This window comes from Conger conger, chromosome 11 (assembly GCF_963514075.1).
Source record: "Conger conger chromosome 11, fConCon1.1, whole genome shotgun sequence".
In the NCBI taxonomy this organism is placed as follows: Eukaryota; Metazoa; Chordata; class Actinopteri; order Anguilliformes; family Congridae; genus Conger; species Conger conger.
The window spans coordinates 40,533,642-40,553,641 of record NC_083770.1 but is presented as its reverse complement, the minus strand read 5'-3'; the positions used below and the strand labels follow the sequence as shown (position 1 = coordinate 40,553,641).

The 20,000-nt window shown below is 44.3% G+C and overlaps 2 protein-coding genes across 5 annotated transcripts in view; one reads left to right on the top strand and one right to left on the bottom strand.

Annotated features, from left to right (window-relative positions):
- Positions 1-4,721, bottom strand: part of wdr31 (WD repeat domain 31) — a 10,501-nt gene extending 5,780 nt beyond the window's left edge. The window contains exons 1-7 of one of the 4 annotated variants that reach the window (XM_061261370.1): positions 4,346-4,721; positions 3,582-3,664; positions 2,865-3,004; positions 2,250-2,382; positions 1,543-1,617; positions 1,027-1,171; positions 157-257 (exon numbers count right to left, since the gene is read on the bottom strand). In XM_061261370.1, the coding sequence (XP_061117354.1) occupies positions 157-257; positions 1,027-1,171; positions 1,543-1,617; positions 2,250-2,382; positions 2,865-2,911 (501 nt within the window). In that variant the 5' untranslated portion in view covers positions 2,912-3,004; positions 3,582-3,664; positions 4,346-4,721. Of the gene's footprint in view, positions 1-156; positions 258-1,026; positions 1,172-1,542; positions 1,618-2,249; positions 2,383-2,864; positions 3,005-3,159; positions 3,239-3,374; positions 3,429-3,581; positions 3,665-4,345 lie in introns of those variants that run through there. The other 3 variants (XM_061261368.1, XM_061261367.1, XM_061261369.1) reach the window with 3 other exon arrangements.
- A 3,856-nt stretch (positions 4,722-8,577) lies between these two features.
- The window catches only part of gak (cyclin G associated kinase), a 12,676-nt gene continuing 1,253 nt past the window's right edge, over positions 8,578-20,000 (top strand). Inside the window, exons 1-4 of the mRNA XM_061261774.1 lie at positions 8,578-8,948; positions 16,309-16,370; positions 17,693-17,752; positions 19,885-19,999. Of these exons, the coding sequence (XP_061117758.1) occupies positions 8,807-8,948; positions 16,309-16,370; positions 17,693-17,752; positions 19,885-19,999 (379 nt within the window). The 5' untranslated portion in view covers positions 8,578-8,806. The remainder of the gene's footprint in view (positions 8,949-16,308; positions 16,371-17,692; positions 17,753-19,884; position 20,000) is intronic.

The following is a 20,000-nucleotide window of genomic DNA, read 5'->3' as shown; positions in this document are numbered from 1 at the left end:
ACCCTGCATTGTGCCAGGGGAGATTGGCCTGCAGTCTAATCAACTGTTAATTACTTTGGATGAAAGCGTCAACTAGATAAATGTAAGGTAGCCTAGCCGCTGGTGTATAACCATGGTAACAGAACGTGAACGGAGTTCCAGTGTAGGCTGACTCACCAGGTTACGGGAGATGGTCTTCCTCTGCAGACACTCTCCGGACTCAATGTCCCATAAGCACATGGAATTATCCCGGGAGCCCGTGCAGATCTGTGACGCATCTGCAGCAGAGGGAATTGTGAGTGTATGGGTATGATTTAAGCGCGTGTGTGTACGTGTGTGTGTGTGTGTGTGTGTGTGTGTGTGTGTGTACGTGTATGTGTGTGTGATTTAAGTGTGTGTGTATATATGTGTGCGCATGCGCGTGTGTAAGGGTGTGCGTGTGTGTACATGTGTGTGTACACGTGTGCGTGCGTGTAAGCGTGTGTGTATGTGTGTGTGTACATGCATGTGTGTAAGAGTGTGTACCTGTATGTGTGTGTGATTGAAGTGTGTGTGTGTGTGTGTGTGAGAGGGTGTGTGCGGTGCGTGTAAGTGTGTGTGCGTGTATGTACGTGTGGGTGTATGTGTGTGTACACGTGTGTGTGCGTGCATGTAAGTGTGTGTGTGCGTGTGTGTGTACATGTGTGTGTGCGCGTGTGTGTGTACATGTGTGTGTGCGCGTGTGTGTGTGTACACGTGTGTGTGTACATGTGTGTGTGCGTGTGTGTGTGTACACGTGTGTGTGTGTGCATGTGTGTGTGTGTGTGTGTGTACATGTGTGTGCGTGTGTGCGCGTGAGTGTGTGCATGTGTGTGTGTGTACTTGTGTGTGTGTGTGTGCGTGCGTGCGTGCGTGCGTGCGTGTGTGCGCGTGTGTGTGTGCGCGTGTGTGTGCGCGTGTGTGTATGTACGTGTGTGTGTGTACATGTGTGTGTGTGTGTGCGTGTGTGTGTATGTACATGTGTATGTGTGTGTGTGCGTGCGTGTGTGTGTGTGTGCGTGCGCTCACCAGGACTGACGTCCAGCCCGTTCACCACCAGCTCGTGGCCGCAGAATTCCTGCAGGGGTTCGTCTCCAGAGCTGAGATCCCACATCAGGACCGTCTTATCCCGGGAAGCACTGAAGATCAGGCTCGTTCCCGGGACACATTTCACCTGAAAGGAGTGGGTTAGAGGGGCCGGTGTGAAAAGCCATTTTACAGCCTATGTCTGCGCGCTAGGACTACAGAAGCCTGACCTACATGTGACTGCCCCTGTTCACAACACTGTGAAAACAAAATGTTAAATGATTTTCAACATTCACAAGCCTCAGATCCAATTCCACACACAGTCTCTGAAACACACACACACTGCCAAACGCTGTTGGATCAAATGACCAAGACAAGAGTAAAACAATAGCGCACTGTGAATAACCTCCTGCTATTGTGCAACTGTCACTTTCTCTCTCTCTCTCTCCCTCTCACACACACACACACACACACACACACACACACTGAGCAGTATCAGGGCGATGTTTGTGTGTGTACCTTGGTGACCTCCTTGGTATGGGCCTGTAGTGACTGATGCAGGTGCCCAGCTCTCCAGTTGTACACAACGACAGCCTGGAACAGGAGAGCCCAAACAGGGGTTAGAGCATCGAGCCTGTCACTCACACTAAACACATTACAGGTTAAACGTAAATTGTTCATGTTGAGTCGGTTATTTCATTACGTAATTGTACTTCCCTCTAGGGTCTTTCAGCGCACTTATCCCTGGTTATGGGTATGCACTTTGTTGTACGTCGCTCTGGATAAGAGCGTCTGCCAAATGCCAATAATGTAATGTAATGTAATAAAATTAAACGAGTAAGAATTTGTTATTTAGCTGACGCTTTTACCCAAAGTAACTTACAGTTGACTAATCAGGGGCCAATCCCCCTTGGAGCAATGTGGGGCTCGCTCAAGTGCCCAACAGCTGCACCAATCTTACAGTGGCAACACTGGGGGGGTTTGAACCACCAACCTTCCAGGTCCCACTCAAGCAACATAACCACTCGACTATAGGCTGCCCACACAATCAAACCTGTCACTCTACCCCTATCCACACACTAAACAGGCATAAAGTTCAGTACATATCGCTTGAATGCTGTGTCAAATCTTGTCAGCTGATTGTGACAGCCTTCCTCTGGCATATGATGCACCCTAGTGGCCATGTGTAGTATAGGTCCTGGTTTCCCAGTCACTTTCTCTCTCACCTGGTCACTCCCTCCAGATACACACAGATCAGAGGAAATGGTGGTGACACAGTTAATGGCATCTGTGTGGGCGGGGTCATACTGCAGCACCTGATTGACAGGAACATTCTCCGCCCCTTCGTCCCGATTGGTCCTGCAGTATGGATCATCATAAAACACAGAACCAGTCACACTGGCCAACACTCACTGAGAATGACCATGGTTCTGATCTTAAAAGCTCCCCGGTATCTGAAAAAAGACCTGGGACTAATACACAATCGTTTTGAATTCAAATACTTTTTAAGCGTTACTCAGCTTCTTTGGTGTATTTGGAACCAATGAAATCCTCTAAAAAAGTGCAAACCCCAACTTATGGTCCTCTTGGTTGGATCAATTGCACTAGGTAAGATCAATCGAGCACGGAAAAGTATTTGAATCCATAACAATTCACCCAGGTAAAAACATGTCCCAGCCCCACACAGTGTGGTCAAACAGACTTTTTCCAGTTCCCCGGCCTCCCCTCTGAAGTCATGCACTCGCATCAACACCTCGACCTACCAGCCAGCGGGAGAGCAGAGTGACTTCAATGCAGTTGCTACAATGTTTGTGTAACGTCACGGGAAGGCTGTCCCTCACCTGTAGAGGTCAGAGCGGCGCCGGATCTTGCTCTGGAGTTTCCCCATGTCGTGTCTCAGTTCCGCTGCTGCAGACGGCCATGACCCATGCCGCTACGCCCAGCAGGACACCGCTAACGCCAGCTGTGTCATGTTTCACCCCTGCACAGCGTGACACAAAAACTCTTCAATCTTCGCCCATCGAATCTTTAAAGAGAAACCAATTAAAACACACGTTATTTCATGACACAAATACAGACATGGCATCTGAACTGGATTAAATGTGTCCGCTAAATGGCAAAAATGTAAATCCGAACCGTTAGCTACACCTCAGCCTGGCCTGACAGCACAATCACGGCTGCTTGTCTCATGGGATGGAGGTTCCAAACGATGCACCTTATCAAAAAAATATGCAGAGACAAACTCATGATGTGTGTGTGTGTGTGTGTGTGTGTGTGTGTGTGTATTAGCATAGAGTGCTGAGTGTGTCAGGTAAGCACAATCTCAAGATAGACAGTAGTGATGCTCTTACGCAGGTAGGCGACATCACGCATAACAAAGCCAGCTACAGTGCAGTGCATTGTGGGGATATTTGTCTGCACACGCAGAGGCAATGAAATCCTATTATACTGCATTACTGTCACATCACATTAACAGCACCTGACATGAATGGCCAAGCTGGATTCTACTCTGATAACAAACTTTAACAGGACAAACGTTTGCTAATGCATCAAGTTACCTTTTTTATTATTATTATTTTTTAAATGCGTATGGCTGACTCCACACCCCCTTTAGCTAATTCCAAAGCATCAGTTATTACTCCTAGAAATAACACAAAAAGTAAATAAAACAGAAACAAAGAAACAAAAATTATATATTTTCTGACATCAGTAATTGGTACAACAAAAACAGATACCACACTCTAGATCATGACAACTAGCTAGGTACTCCAGTTATCTAGCTAACTAGCTAGAAACAAAGTAATTCGGTCTGAAACCCAAATCTGGATTGCTAAATTAGCTAGTTATCTGCAACATGCAACGTTTCCACTGAATTAGTATGTTGCAGTTCAAATGCTTCCAGAAACATAACCTAGAAGTAAAGTAAAAGTTACGTCTAAAACAGAACGTTTGAGGAGTTAGTCGTTAACGTTTCTAAGCTTTATAAAGTAAGTTTAAGTTAAAGGCAAGCGCAGAAAACAATGCTAACAGGTTTACTGTTAACTGAAAGATCCGTTATAATAACTTAGTAGTTAACTTCGTGGCTAGTTGGATTAATTTGATTGTAACGTAAGATAACTAGTATATCTGCTGTAGCTACGTTAAGTTAATTGTTAACGTTAGCGATCCAAGTTACCTAGCTAATGTTATTCAATTAACTTAACTAGCGCTAGCTAGCTAACTAAATCATATGTATCTAGCTAACGTTAGTTTAATTACATAATACAGCCAACTAACCAACAAAGTTAGAGAAAACTAACAGTTATGTTTTCTCTTGTCTCACCTTGTATCACCTAGCGAGTGATGGTTGCGTCTCAAAAAGAATAATACGTGCTTAATCGTGTCTTATCCCCATAGGTACACTACATTAGCTCGCTACAATCTGCACGAAGAGTCTGACCTAACCCACTGGTGCTAGCTATTTCGCCAGCTAACAATAGCCACTTAGGCTAACACTATGCAGGTCCTTTCATTTTAAAAAGCCAATTGAATTCGTTCGATGCAATGACTTTTTAAACTGGCCCTACTGCGTCAATAGTATTTATATAATAGTATAACGTTTGTCAGCAAAATGTTCACTACAAAACGTTAATTATCTGTATGTCTCTATTTGGAGAAATCCACTAGCATTAGCCACTCTCCTCAAATCCGCTATGTTCCCATAGAGATGACGCCTCCCATTTCCTTAGCGACGCTTTCCCTGTAACTAAGGTTTATGTCACATGATGAGCTGTCCAAAAGAAGGAAGGGAAGCTTATTGGTCAAGCGAATCAATGTACGGTGGACGAATCAGTTCCATTTTGACTAGGTGACATTTTTATAGGCACTAATTTTCTATGATATTTAAAAATACATCCCATCTGGTTGGTGAACAGGTACCCCCAGTTAATGAGTTCTAAGATTATTACTTAAAATAGCTAATTTCTTGTGTAAACATTGTAGTCTACCAAAGTATGGAGCTCTTAGCTTGTCATTGACTTTTGGAAAGCGCCAGACATCCATTGTTAATTAAGGCACAGAGCAGGGTGATGACTATAATTATCTTGGCACCATTGTTGAAAGTAAACTGGCCTTTGGGTCAAACTGTGACTAAGTCTTGTCTAAATGTCAATCCGCATGCTTTTCATTCCATGGAAACTGTGTAGGCTTAACACTCACATACTTCCTGTGAGTATTGTACTCCGGTATTATCGTCTTGTATGATAACATCCTTTCCACTCCTTCCCCACTACAACCCTGGGCAGGCATGTCATACATGCACAGACATCACTTCAGTTGGTCATGAAATGAAGCTTTATTTACATTTTAAATGAAACAACTGTGTGTCAATCTCATAATATTTGACACGGTTTTATTGGACTGAACTGAATTATCCTTATTATAATAATACCTCCAAATAGTATTATTATTCTAATAATTATTATTGTATTATTAATGTGCTCTTTTTTGAAATGCATTCATCCTGTTTTTACTTAATATTTTGGGCTGTATCACATACTGCACAAGAAGTTCCCTTGCATGAAAAATAAAGTACTATATTGTATTCTATAGTATAAGTTTATAATGAATGGTCTAGTTTCATCCATTCAGATCGAGAATCAGTTAGGGTACCCACAGGTGATGGCATGTTTCTTTGGGAAGTTAGAAGTTGCAATTATTATTATTATTATTATTATTATTATAACATTGTTTCAGTCTACAATGGATTCCACACGTCTAGTTGTTCCAAAGGAAACAGAATAGCCAGTACAGTGTAGACGGTGAGTATATATTGACAGTATGTAGAAAAAGGGTTGACTTCCCCTTTGCAGTCTGGTTTTCATTCAGTGACACATGATTTCTTCTTAAATCCACTGTCATATGTATTATGATCCAATTAATGCATGTGATGCAATTTATTCCATTTCAGAAAATCTAAGCAATTCAGTTCTGGGAAGTAGATTATACTGTCTTTTCCGAGTTTGTGATAAATTTTGCTAACACTTCCAAGGGCAGACGGGGTTGCTGAGGCTGAACAGGAAAGTTTTATTTCATTGACGCGCATGGATTTTCACATTTACTGTACATTCTAAGCTTTTAGCAGACCCTACTATCCAGAGCACCCAATAGGCTAGTGGCTAAGGTCCATGACTGTGACCCATGACTGTGACCTAGGTGTTTAAAGCCCTGGTGTAACCATGATAAGATGTGCACAGCTGTTGGCCCTTTGAGCAAGGTCCTTAACCCTCCAGGGGGGGATTTTCCCCTGCTTAGTCCAATCAACTGTATGTCGCTTTGGATAAAAGTCTCAGCAAAATAACAAATTAAATATGACACATACAGTCAATTTCTGCTGAAGCCATTCAGGTTAAATACCTTTGCTCAATTGTGCAATGTGGGAACCAAGCCAGAAACCTTTGAGTCACAATTCCATTTCCTGGCCCATTATACATACAATCCCACATACAGTACATGATATATTTAACTTGTCCTTTTGGTTCAAATGTTAACCCATTGGGTTGCGACATGCAAGATTCCAAGGAAAACAACTATTGGACTGATGTCACACAGACAAAAAAAATCCCCCACTCCTGTCCTGCTCTGTTAAACATGAACAAATATACATTTAAATAACCATGAGTACACTATAGTGAATGGTGTTTTCTTTTTACTGGTGCCACCATTTCATATTGTAACATTAACACTGTTCACTCTTTTAATAACATGCTTGCGTCTGTGAACTACAAACAGTATTTACCGAATTAAAAACTGAAGTAAAGGCTTTTGGCTCACGGACGCTGGTCAATTGCTCCCAGTTGTACACACCTCTCTGTGGAGGAGGACATGGAGTCTGTCTATGTTTGGTCTCAAAGTCATGTTTCAGTTCAGTTATGCAACAGCCCCAAACCAAAAACATAAGGCGTCAAATGGACACTTATTCATGTAAGCATTTTAAATTATTGTTTACATGCCCTAAACCCTAATCTACCATCAATAGCCACGGTAAACCGTTACTCCTGGGTTAACAGAACCATGTGTTCATATAATTATTATTATTATTATTTTGAATGTGACATAAATGTAAATAAATAAATACATAGTACAATTAAAGAAGCAACAGAACAATTGCTACTGGAGGGTGTTCTGGGTAAATGTCATTAGAATTTCAGGGAAATAAGAGACAATTAATGTTACGTAAGAATGCAAAACTACCACAGAAACACGTGTTCTTCCTCCACCTACTGATGTCACTGAATCAAAATTTGTTGGTCAGTAGTGCCCCCTTTTGGCAGATTACTTGGCTACAGGTTTTTAACCCTCAACTTAAACAGTTTCATATCTTGAGGACATTATGTTCAAGCAGTCTCAGTGAAAGATGCTTTTTGTAGTAGTGCAATGACTGTCATAGCTATGAACTTGTATTTCTTCCACTTCTTCCATTTCTTCCAGAAATTGATCATCTGGCAAACTACAACAAATTAAGCAGCATTACGATTTACATAGTATATCATTAGTTCACTGATATATGCAGAATAATAAAATAATGTAATAATGTATGTAATGTTCTTAACAGAGTGGTATTATTTAAATTTTAACTACAGAATCAAGGATTTCCCCTTGCCTTCACTGTTTAAATGTGGATTAGCTGAATTCAGTGTAGCTGTGGGTATACTTTGCCCTGTACCTTCGATTTAGTTTCTCCTCTTAAGAGTAAAGGAGTTTGGGTTAAATGTTCATAAAAGCACTGAAAGAAACAAGAACCTATTTCCTCCTGAATCTGATGTCCGATATGCAATTTTTGTTTTTTAAAAACTGTGAAAAACCTCAGATCATGCGAGTAAATGAACCACAAAATGTTTTGGACACAATGATGACAACAGGAAGTGAAGAATGTGACCTCTGGGTTATTTTATGAACAACTGACCATATTTCAAAGCACCCACATCATGGGTATTTTGCTGAGTGGGCGCCCTGGACCATTGCCTGAGCATCTGAGTATGAGTACTGATCTAGGATAAGCCTTTTCTTTCTAGCGAGTGCTGGATATGGTCAGGGATACAAGAGTAATGTACTAATACAGGCCCTGATCACCTAGTGTAAAAATGGCACCACGTCACAGTTCTTGATCAGAAGTTTCATACATATTCCCCAGAACATGCAACCACACACCCATCACATATCATTTGAATTGGGGAAAATGGGAGGAAAACAAACCAATGCTTTGCTTATGGTGATCATAGAGCAGGGGTGTCCAGTCTTATCCAAAAGCGGAAGTGTGGCTGCAATTTTTCTTCTCACCTTGGAAAACGTAGAATATAGTGAAATATGGTATTGTGTGTCAAAGGCTTCTGCTGACTGGAATTAGAAGGCTTGAAAACACATTTGTAAAAAAAATAAATAAATAAAGAAAAAAAAAGCTATAGTTCAAATTGTATGGTAATGTATACGGAGTAGCAGAGAGGCAACGTTAAAAAGACCTACGTTTTTATTTTCCATCGGCTCAGAAGTAGAAACTGGTGATGACATCACGTTGACGTCATGACTGTGCGGAAGTGCAGTGAATATGATGGCCGTCCTAGACCAAGAAGAAGAGAGTGTTTGTGCAGAGAAGGGAATCGAGAAATAGACTTCACCATTTACAACCAAACATCAGCAAGCTAACCGTTACAACAATTAATTTAAAACGAATTTTCCCGACCCTTTGTATATCTGGAATTCCAAAGGATAGAGTTGTGCGGTCTCCCAGTGGGGGACGCCGGACAAAATGTCCCTCTTCCAGTCAGCACTTGATTTCCTGGCTGGGCCAGGCTCCGCAGGAGCAGCCAGCCGGGATCAAAATGATTTCGTAGGACAAACTGTGGAACTTGGAGACATGAAACTTAGAATCAGGCGTGTTATTGCAGAAGGTAAGAAGAAGTATTTATCTCGCTTGCTTAAAGATGTTTAGCTATATTTCGTAAGGCAGCCTGTTACGGGAGCGAACATTGTCAGCTAGCGGGGACTCGGCTCTACGTGGGCAGGTATGCAACGCAAGACAGCTCGCACAGGATGGGTGGCCCGATCAGGTTTGCTTAAAATATGTCGTTATAGCTAACCTGCTCTCAGTTATGTCACCGGGAACTCAGCTGGGTCCAAATTTGGAAATTAGAGGAGTACAGAAGCCGACTAAAGTCGCAAAGTTGCATTATCAAAATAATTATTGTTTGTGTTTCACAATGGCAAAATTGTTAGCTAGCTAGTATTACATAGTTTTCTAGCCAGTTGGCTAACTAGCGAGGAAGCTAGCTGACGTAGATTCGGGACCTAGTTTAGCCAGGTAGGCTCATGTGATTGTAAATGACATACGCCGCTTTTATTTAAATGATAACACAGCTGTACTAAATACCAGAGGCATGGGGACAGATTTATGTGGTTTTGAGAGTAAATTGAATGGATGCACAGGTGCGGTGGTAATTGGAAACGAAGCGGCCTGTTGACAGTTACCAGTCTGTCAGGAGGTAGCTAACTCGCTGCTCCGTTGTTAAACGTATATATTTATCAAACACACTTGTTTTTTTGGGGGGGTTTTTTACGACCAATAATATTTGTTTATAGTTTTTATCATTTTATCATAAATATTTAGCCTATATCAATTTCTATTTAGCCTACTCATTGTGACTTTCCGTTGCCCAGCGTGAAGGTTTTTGTCTACTTCTCAATACTGCATTTGTGCAAATGCTATTTTAATGCTAGCTAAGTATTTAGAAGTGCTTTAATTAGCCAGCCCATTAAATTATGTTTTTATCCGTAACAAATGGATAAACTATTGCGTGTAGGCCTATTATTTTTGTGGAATGGAAGTTTTATTAGGACGCGAAAACTTGCCTTCATGGTGACAAAGCAAACTGGTGCAGTAAAAAAATGTTTGCCACGGGGAGGAAGGACAGCTTGCCACTCAGGAATGGCCGGATGGTCCCGATCGGTGTCTGTCACTGCTAAGCGGCGCAGTTACTCCGATAAGAAAACTAATAGGACACTTCCACCAATCTGTTTGCAAGTCGTACATATTGGACAAGTAACCGGCTGTCACTGATTCGGTCGGTTTATTGCGAATGTGATATTATTCCGGCTGCATAATAGCTCGGAGGCCTGTGCAATCACATTGTACACTCTAGCATCATATGAATTACTTACTCCTACATGGTGGTCTAAACTGTGCTGAATATTGATTCAAGTTTTACACACTGTGCAAATAATAATTCTGCGCCTGACGTCTTATCATCCCCTAAGTGTGTAAAATGTAAAATGGTTATTTGGCTCAAATTTGGTGTGGTGGTGTGGTGTGGGTTTCTGGTGCAGTCACCTAATCCCAGTTTCTGGCGAGTAACTTGTTTGGAGTAACCAGACATACTGAGAGCCATTTGAGTTCTAGAGTTCCATCTGGTACAGAAGTTGGGTAATCTGTTCAACTTTCAAATCCCACGACCCATGTCATCATCCCATTGTGTTTTTTTATTGCACCTATTGGTATGTTAGTTTTGGTACATGGTAAATGGTTGGCATTTATAAAGCGCCTTTATCCAAAGCGCTGTACAATTGATGCTTCACTCACACTCACACACCGACGGCAATTGGCTGCCATGCAAGGCGCCGACCAGCTCGTCAGGAGCATTTGGGGGTTAGGTGTCTTGCTCAGGGACACTTTGACACAGCCCGGGCGGGGGATCGAACCGGCAACCCTCCGACTGCCAGACGACTGCTCTTACTGCCTGAGCCATGTCGCCCCCTAGTTTTTACACGTTTTTAGAAAAGGATGTTTCATCTTTGCATTACATTACATTACATTATAGTAATTTGCCAGGCGCTCTTATCCTGAGTGACGTACAACAAAGTGCATTTATAACCATAATCGGGGACAAGTGCGCTGAAAACCCTAGAGGGAAGTACGCTTCCAAGTGCTAGAGTGATCACATGGATAAAAACTTGAAACCTTGTAGAGTAATGAGATAAACCGACCAAGTAGCAATACCACAGTTTTCTGTGGTTGTATTTCTAAAAGACATGAAAGATTTAATGAAATTTTAACAAAAGAATATGGGCTAGGACCCTGTAATGCTCCCAAAGTGCATTTTCTGCAACAAAAAAAAAAACAGCATTTTTTTGAGCCTGTTATTCTGGACACGCTCGTGTTTCTGGTATTCGTGGCTGGGAAATGTCCATACGTTGAGATTGTGCTGTAATACGTTTGTTTTCTTTGGCACACGCTGTTCTGCTCTGTGAGGCTCGATTGCATTTCTGGGTTTCCTGTGCTTATTCGGCTGTCCACGTGCCCACTAAACTGGGCGTTTTCTAGAAAATTCCTTTATGGGCTGAAAGGCTTCTGATCGTCAGGGTTTGAAGGAGTCTTTAAAGCAGCGGCACCCTTGGGATTGGGGGGACAGGCAGCTGGATGCAGGGCTGTAACCCTAGCCTCCAGACACTGGAGCTCTCCGTGACAGGACTAGAATGGAGCTCTACCAGTCTGTGAAACTGGCCCGAGCTGGTTAGGTTTTCTGCTTTGATCAGGGGTTCATTGAGTGGACGGTTTTGGCAGAAAATGAATGGATCTGTGTTGCTGGCTGCGTGACTGAGTGACGTGTTTTAGCGAGTACATTCTGTAGGTTTCTGCAGTTCTGTGTGGCGTGCGTTTTCCTGCTCTTTCTAAGGTCAGAGGAAATGGTCCCCAAAGCCAGCAGGTCTCGTCTGCTCTGGGAACGCTGTACAATATTTATGCTGTGCTGAGCTACACGTGGTATCATATGATGAATGTTGACCTGTTCATGTCCTTATCTTGTGTTTTAAATCTTGTTGAAAATGGAAAAAGTTAATCTAGCTGTCTTTGCTTGTATATCTTTAATGTTATATTTAATATTTATACTACTTTTATGGGGACAGGCAGACAGAAATATTGTTTCTTACATTACGATAACATATTTTTGTGATGATACAAAAAAGTTTAATTTAATGTCATTAAATTGCATTGTTTTTAATGTTATACATGGGGGAAAAAAACAAACTGCAGAGAAGTCAGAAAAGCACAATAAAACATAAATGACCTTGGGCCTGACTTGGGTAAAACTGTTCTGAAGCTGTTCTATTACCCATGTGAGCATGAAATGTGAGGCGACTACGCTTCTCAGATTTGGCATGGTGAAACGGCAGCTTCTAGTGCATCATCCACAGCCTGGTGAGGCTTCAAGACAGAAGATTTAATGGGACTTCATTACCCATAGGGCAGTGCTCTGTCTCCACTCTAGGTTCACTGGGGCAGGCGCAGCCAGATAGCCCTTCAGGTGCGAATGCCTTCCACTGCAATTAGTGGCGAATTTATTCACTGGAGTTGCTGAGTAGAAAATAACATGTTTTAATTTGTTTTGTAGCTGTAAGTGAACCACTCGCTGAAATAGGTGCCAGGCCGTCATTGTAAATAAGACTCTGATCTTAATTGACCTGCCAGGTAAAATAAAGGTTAAACAAAATAAATAATAAGGTGGTCCCTACCGTATGAGATAACTTTCCAAGTTTGCCTCATGTGACCCAATCAGAAACATGTCTCGCAGCATGTGATGGGCACTGCAACGGTATAACATGGCTTCTCCCTCAGTCAACTATCAGGCATCCATTAAAACCAGATAATTTAAGGTCTTCGGTTATGTGTCCAATCTGGAAAAATTTAAAACCGATTGAGGAACCTTGCTGTGTTGGAGAAAGGAGGAAACGGGAACTGCGTTTCAACTTTACATTTCCAGTTCACTTTAAATTCTGGCAGGATTAGTTCTCAATCCAAATTGGAGTTTTGAACTGACCTGGTGAAGTGTTCAAACTCTTTCACAAGGAAATCTGACTTGAGGAAATTAAATACGTTTCAAACTCCACATGTTGAATCCAGAAAGCGCTGTAGGCCAGTGCCAGCGAACATGCAGGAATGGTGTGTAAGGGCATCAGTAGGAATTCTGCCCTACTGCGTAAAGTGTTTTAAGTGTTTAAAAAAAAAAAAGATCAGGGTTGTGTAGTTCATCATTCTCCCTTGAGAAATGCAGGAAGTGCTGAAATAGTGTGAAATCTTAAGAAACATGTGTAAGGTGACTGGTTGGCTGCCTCTTGTGGAGGCATGTACAGCACACTACGCGTGCCACAGAATCTAAAGACATGAGTGCGGAAGCACCTAGTGCATGACCGTAAGCTCATTAGACCTCATGCTAAATGCCCCTGCCTTTGCTGCCTATGATATGGCTGGTGGCACAGCCGCTGAGTGAGATTTGCGGTCCGGATTCAAACCTGCAACCCCTGGCCTCCATCTTGTGAGTAGGCTCATTGCACTGCTCAGGCTGTTCAGTGGGGAACAGAGTTCATGTCTGCCATCCTGGACCCCCCCCTCCCTTTACACAAGCAGTCTGCAAATACCCATGATGCACCAGCAGAAACTTTAACCAGGAGCATATGGTTTGAGCAATACTGCTCTGGAGCTGGGTTCTCAACTCCCAGGGCGATGGGTATAAAAGTTTAACTGTCCTCTGGCTCTCCTGTGGACAGGCCCAGCACATCGATGACTAACTAACCATCAAAGCCGCTACAGGAACAAGAGTGGAGGAAATGGCCTAAACCAACAAGGAGGCGTGTTAATCAAACCTCCAGAATGTTCTGTGGACTCCTGTTCACACGTAGTCAGGCTGAAGGCTCTGCAAGTGTGTTTGCTTTTACAAAATGGAGGGCTGAGTGCCTGGGCCTGGGCCCTCCCCTGAAAGCCAGTGCTTACACACACGGATCTGGAGCTGGCGAGCTGATCCAAAAGGCCTACAGTGGCTCTGAAGTGTCTCTCAGACCCCACTAATGGAGTAATAGTCTGGTTGTGTGTCAGTGTGCTAATGGCACTAATTTAGTGCTGCTCATGTTCAGCCCTGTGCCTGTCCCCTCTTTATGACAGCATGCTAATTTAGCGCTGTCTGTGTACCCTCTGCAAAGAGTGTCGTCTTTAGTCCCAGGATTCAGGCTGTGGTTGTTTTTGGTATAGCAGGCAGGTGCGTTAAAATGGTAAACCTACACGGATACACATGCGCACACACATGGAACCCACATGCGCACACACACACACACCCACACCCACACTCACTCTCCTCTCACACATACACATGCGCAACCACAGACAGACACACACACACACCCACATATCCTTATAAGGGAAAATACCCTCAGCATGTAGGCTAAGTGTTTCCTCTGCTCTATCTCTGAGCCTTTGCCAGGGTGTTTCCTTGCACCTCGAAACGCGAGACCTGAAGGGCCCTTTCATTCCACCCTGCCCGAGAAGGCCCTTGTGTTCAGGTCCCCGGTCGCCATGGCAACACCCGGCCAAGTCAGGCCTCTTCAGAGAAGCCTGTGGCCAAAGTGGGCAGGACTGGAGTCCCATGAGTCCAACCTTCTCACACTACACACACATATATATAATATGTATGTATGTATATATATATATATATATATATATATATATATATATATATATTCATGATTTTATTATGTCTCTCCTCTTAGTGCCTGTTATGAATGCAGTTTGAAGGTATTTAGAATGTGTACTGTGTTTCTTGGTTAGCATGGCGCTAGTGCCTTAGTGAAGTTGCATCTTTACTCGCTCTGTGGCAATGTTGTTAGTCAGGTGTGGGAGTGTTGCTCAAATTAGTCCGGTGAACACGCGTAAGTTTCTCCTACGTTGCAAGTCATTTTGGATAAATGAATGTAATGATGTAATGACCTATGATGCCGTCTTCTCTGGCACTCCTCCTACGAGCAGACAAGCTCGATGTTTTAAGGCACTCATCGTACGTAGGGGATCGATACATCCTGGACAAGATTGTCATTGTGATTGCCCTGTATTAAAAGTGTGGGTGTACTGGACTGAACTGCCACTGCGGGGTGGTTTAAACTGAAAGTGTGACGTTAGCAATGTTAGCGACACGAGCGGTGTTAGTGGCGAGAGGCGCTACCCCCGAGGTCAGGGCGGCCTCGCTGTGTTGGGGAAGTATCTGCTGGATCGGCGTGTAGCGTAGCGTGCCGCCCTCCAGCCCCGAGGATGTCCCAGCACACCCTGGTCTCTCGGCTCCAACCGTCACGCCTGAAAAACCGTCACGTTTCTAAAGAGATGTTCTCACTTTGTGCGTCACTGTTCTTCTGTCTGTCACATATGAAATGCCTTTAACCCCCTTTCACAGCGGTAAAGTTCCTGTGAGCTGGTCACAGATTTCGGTAGGGACACCATTTCACCAGTATTGTGTGAAAATATTGAATCTTTTCTGCGGGCTTGTTTGTATTTGTTTTGGTTAGTAACATGTTTCCTTGAAAATAGTCTGGAATCTGATTTGAGACTTTCGGCCTGTGGAGAAGTGAAAGTGTTTTACAGGTGCATCAAAACCCCTCCTCTCACAGTTTCGGTCCGTTTCTCACCGGGGCATTTGAAGGTTTTTTTCTCTTGTTAAATTATTTATGCTCCTAGCACGGCGTTCTTTCCCAAGGTGAGGCACAAGCGTTCCGTTTCTATTTATAGGATTCACCTGGGCTTTTACCTGAAGCTGCTGGAGAGCTGATTTCCCCGCTGGATTTGAGCCTGTGTTCCGGCTCTTTATACAGAAAACCACAGGATACTTTAGGGATGGCCCAGCCCCATGTAGAAACGCCAGTGCCCAGAATGACTTCTTCAGAATTTGAGGCTAAGTTAGCAGCAGTAGGCAGCGCCTGGAAGTGTATCATGGGTAGGGACATGGGGAAGCCTATAGCCTAGTGGCTAAAGTGCTTGACTGGGACCTGGAAGGTTGGTGGTTCAAGCCCCGGTGTAGCCACAGTGAGGCTATTGTGTCCTTGAGCAAGGCCCTTAACTCCACAGTACTCCAGTGGGGATTCTCCCCTGCTTGGTGTAATCAGCTGAAAGTCGGTTTGGATAAAAGCGTCAGCTCATTAATTGTAATGTAATGTAATGGAGCTGGCCTTGTGGGTTGGAGGCTGCAGGTTTGATACCTACGGTATGTGGGACACAGCCACTGTACCCTCAGTAAACACCCAGCTGTACAGTATTACATGTGAAGAGTAGAGGCTGGGGAATGTGCTCTGGATGAGGGCGTCTGCTAAATATCAGCATTTGAATTTTATGTAAATGCCTCTGATATTTTTTATTTAAAGAGTGTATTTGTGGGAGCTGTGAGTGGTGTTGTGAGACCGCAGGTGTTCTTGCGGCCTGGGTGAGTAAGGTCTCTCCTCTTCCTGCAGGGGGCTTTGCGTTTGTGTACGAAGCTCAGGACATCGGCAGCAACAAGGAGTACGCTCTGAAGGTAACACCTGCAAGACTCGCTGTCCATTAGCGTTCACACACATATAAACACGCACGCACACACACACACACACACACACACACACACACCGCTCACATACACAAACTGCACTCGCGCACACACACACACACACACACACACACACTGCGCTCACACGCACACGCTCACACACAGACTTTACTCACACGCACACACACACACACCGCTCACACACAAACTGCACTCGCACACACACACACACACACACTGCGCTCACACGCACACGCTCACACACATACTTTACTCACACGCATACACACACGCAAAGCACAGGGCAGAAACATGTCACACATGAAGTGGCAGCTCTCGCACTCACACCCTGTGTGACCTTCATCCACTAAGTGAAAAACACAGTTTGTTTTGGGAGCTTGGCTAATGCAGGAATACCATCATTTCTCATGTCTTCCTGAGTCACACATCAGGCATCAGATATGCTGGCACAGCACAGCACAGCTGTTCGTTTGGCTGAAAATGCTGTATTTTACCCAGTGAAACATGTGTTTCCCTCTCAGTCACCTGATTGGGAGGGAGTGTGATTTCTGCCTGACTTCTGAGTGTGTGTGTGCTATGTGTGTGTGTGTGTGTTACGTTAATTAGTGTTTTATTGGTTCGTATTACCAACTTCCATGGTGTGTGCCATGAAAATGTGGCACGCACACATTTCTCCTCGCTGTGTTTTATTAACCAGCGTTTGGGCTGAATGCCATCGTCAGGGTGATTCAGTGAGCAGCCACAGCCCTTTTATAGGACTGATTGAAGACAGGTGAGACAAGTCAGGTGATGAATGCGGTGGAAAACAAATGTGTCCGTTTTAGCCGTTTTCTGTTTGCCGATCCTCTGTGAAGGTTGTCATTCATTAACTGGTCTGTGAAGGTCCTGCAAGCTGCTGAAGCCACTGCCTCAGTCAACTCAAACGGACATTTCAACGGTGCTTTGGGTTTTTGGGTGAACTTTGACCTGTCTGGGTGTTAAGCCCCACTGCCTCTCTGTCAGACACACAACCTCAGTGTTCTCTCAGACTCAGCAGTTTCCCGGGGAATTTATGCGACATGGCAACCCTGGGTTAATTATCACAGTGACATTGCAGGTGTCCTGTATTTAGGACATAAGCACAGCACTGCAGTAGGGCAGATATGCACATGGGAGGATTGGCCCCTGCTTAGTCTTATCAACTAAATCATTGTAATGTAATATTGTAAAGATGTTTCAGTTAATTTGTGTATCTTTGTGTGTGTGTGTGTGTGTGTGTGTGTGTGTGATCACGTGACGTGTTCTTGCTGCAGAGGCTCCTGTCCAATGAGGAGGAGAAGAACAAGGCCATCATCCAGGAGGTGTGCTTCATGGTATCCTTTTACCAATCAGGACCCAAACCATCATGCACTCTGCTTCTGCTGAATGGCTGAAGCTAAGCGGGTGTGGCTTGGTTAGTACTTGGATGGGAGACCTCCTGGAAAACTAAGTTACTACTGGAAGTGATGTTGGTGGTCAGTGGTGCTGATCTTCCCTCTGGTTAAAATACCCCCAGTGCCCCAGCGCAGTGATGGGGTCACTGTGCTGTAGGAGATGCCGTTTTTGAGTTGAGATGTTTGACCGAGGTCCTGCCTTGTCGTGGTCATTAAGATCCATGACACTCCTATGATCCTATGCCAAAAAGAGTGGGGGTCCTGGCTAAATTCCAAACCTGGTGCTCAACTTGCCGCCTAATCATCGCCTGATTTAATTGGCTAAAGTGTGTGGTGAGCGTTCTGGTGCAAAGTGACTGCCATTGCATCACCCAGGTGGGTGCTACATGTTGGTGCTGGTTGAGGAGAGCTTCCCCCTCATCACTGCAAAGCGCTTTTAGTTGTCGGCTGGTGAGAAGCGCTATATATATGCAAGGAAGAGCTTTACTCCGTGGTGTTCGTTGGTCTCTATGGAAACGTTGAGTTGGAATCCTCAGTGGATCTCAGCTGAGTTTGCGTTGTGTGCTCTGGGTGGGGGTGTAGGGGGTATGTGTAACTGTGTGTGTGTGTGTGGGGGGGTGTAAGTGTGTGTTGTTGGGGGTGATTGGCCCTGTCCTGTCCAAACAGCACTGCTTTTCAGCTCTGACACACTGGAGTTTGCTCTCTCCCCCTCATTCGCAGTGGAGGTGAAGATTTATGCGCATTTGTGTTTGTGAAGGACAGGATGTCTGACCCAGCTTACACACTGTGAGCTATCCCAGCGGCCCACTGCACACAGACAGTCTGCTGTGTGTGTGTGTGTGTGTGGTGTGTGTGTGTGTGTGTGTGTGTGTGTGTGTGTGGGTCGGACTGCCCCTTAACTGAACACTGTGTGTTCAGCTGGGTCCTCTGCATTAATACCATGTAACACATTCCTCAACACTTCACATTAATTATAAAAATAGGTGTAAATTTGCAAAAGCCAGACCCTGCAAAGAGAGTGGAAGGACTAACTCAACCACTGAAATATAATGCTGCTAAAACACGATAAAACCAATGAAAATGCAAAGAGCCAAGTCCTGCAAACCAACTTCTCAGAAACGGAACACAAGGTCCCCCCCCCCCCCAAAAAAAATAAAATAAAATGCACTTCTGATGACAACTCTGTTTAGAACAGCATTTCCTGTGTATTTTGCTAGTTTCTGGATGTGATGCTCTGACTTATGGTAGAACCTATGCACTTGTAAGTCGCTTTGGATTAAAAGCGTCTGCCAAATGACTAAAATGTAAATGTAAAATGTAAACAAGGGTGACTTATATGTGTGGTGATCGGAGGTAATGGAAGGTAAACGGGGGGAGGTTGGATGTGTTGTGGTAATGGAAGGTAAACGGGGGGAGTTTGGATGTGTTGTGGTAATGGAAGGTAAACGGGAGTTTGGATGTGTTGTGGTAATGAAGGTAAAAGGGGGGGAGGTTGGATGTGTTGTGGTAATGAAGGTAAACGGGGGGAGTTTGGATGTGTTGTGGTAATGGAAGGTAACGGGGGGGAGGTTGGAGTAATGGAAGGTAACGGGGGGGGAGGTTGGATGTGTTGTGGTAATGGAAGGTAAACGGGGGAGGTTGGATGTGTTGTGGTAATGGAAGGTAAACGGGGGGGGAGGTTGGATGTGTTGTGGTAATGGAAGGTAAAGGGGGGGAGGTTGGATGTGTTGTGGTAATGGAAGGTAAAGGGGGGAGGTTGGATGTGTTGTGGTAATGGAAGGTAACGGGGGGGAGGTTGGATGTGTTGTGGTAATGGAAGGTAAAGGGGGGGAGGTTGGATGTGTTGTGGTAATGGAAGGTAAAGGGGGGAGGTGGATGTGTTGTGGTAATGGAAGGTAAACGGGGGGGAGTTTGGATGTGTTGTGGTAATGGAAGGTAAAGGGGGGGAGGTTGGATGTGTTGTGGTAATGGAAGGTAAAGGGGGGGGGGTTGGATGTGTTGTGGTAATGGAAGGTAAACGGGGGGAGTTTGGTCAGCGGTGCGCTCTGCTCTGTCCTTGACGGCGGTCTCAGAAAAAGCTGTCGGGTCATCCCAACGTGGTGCAGTTCTGCTCCGCCGCCTCCATCGGCAAAGAGGAGTCCGACACGGGCCAGGCCGAGTTCCTCATCCTCACCGAGCTCTGCAAAGG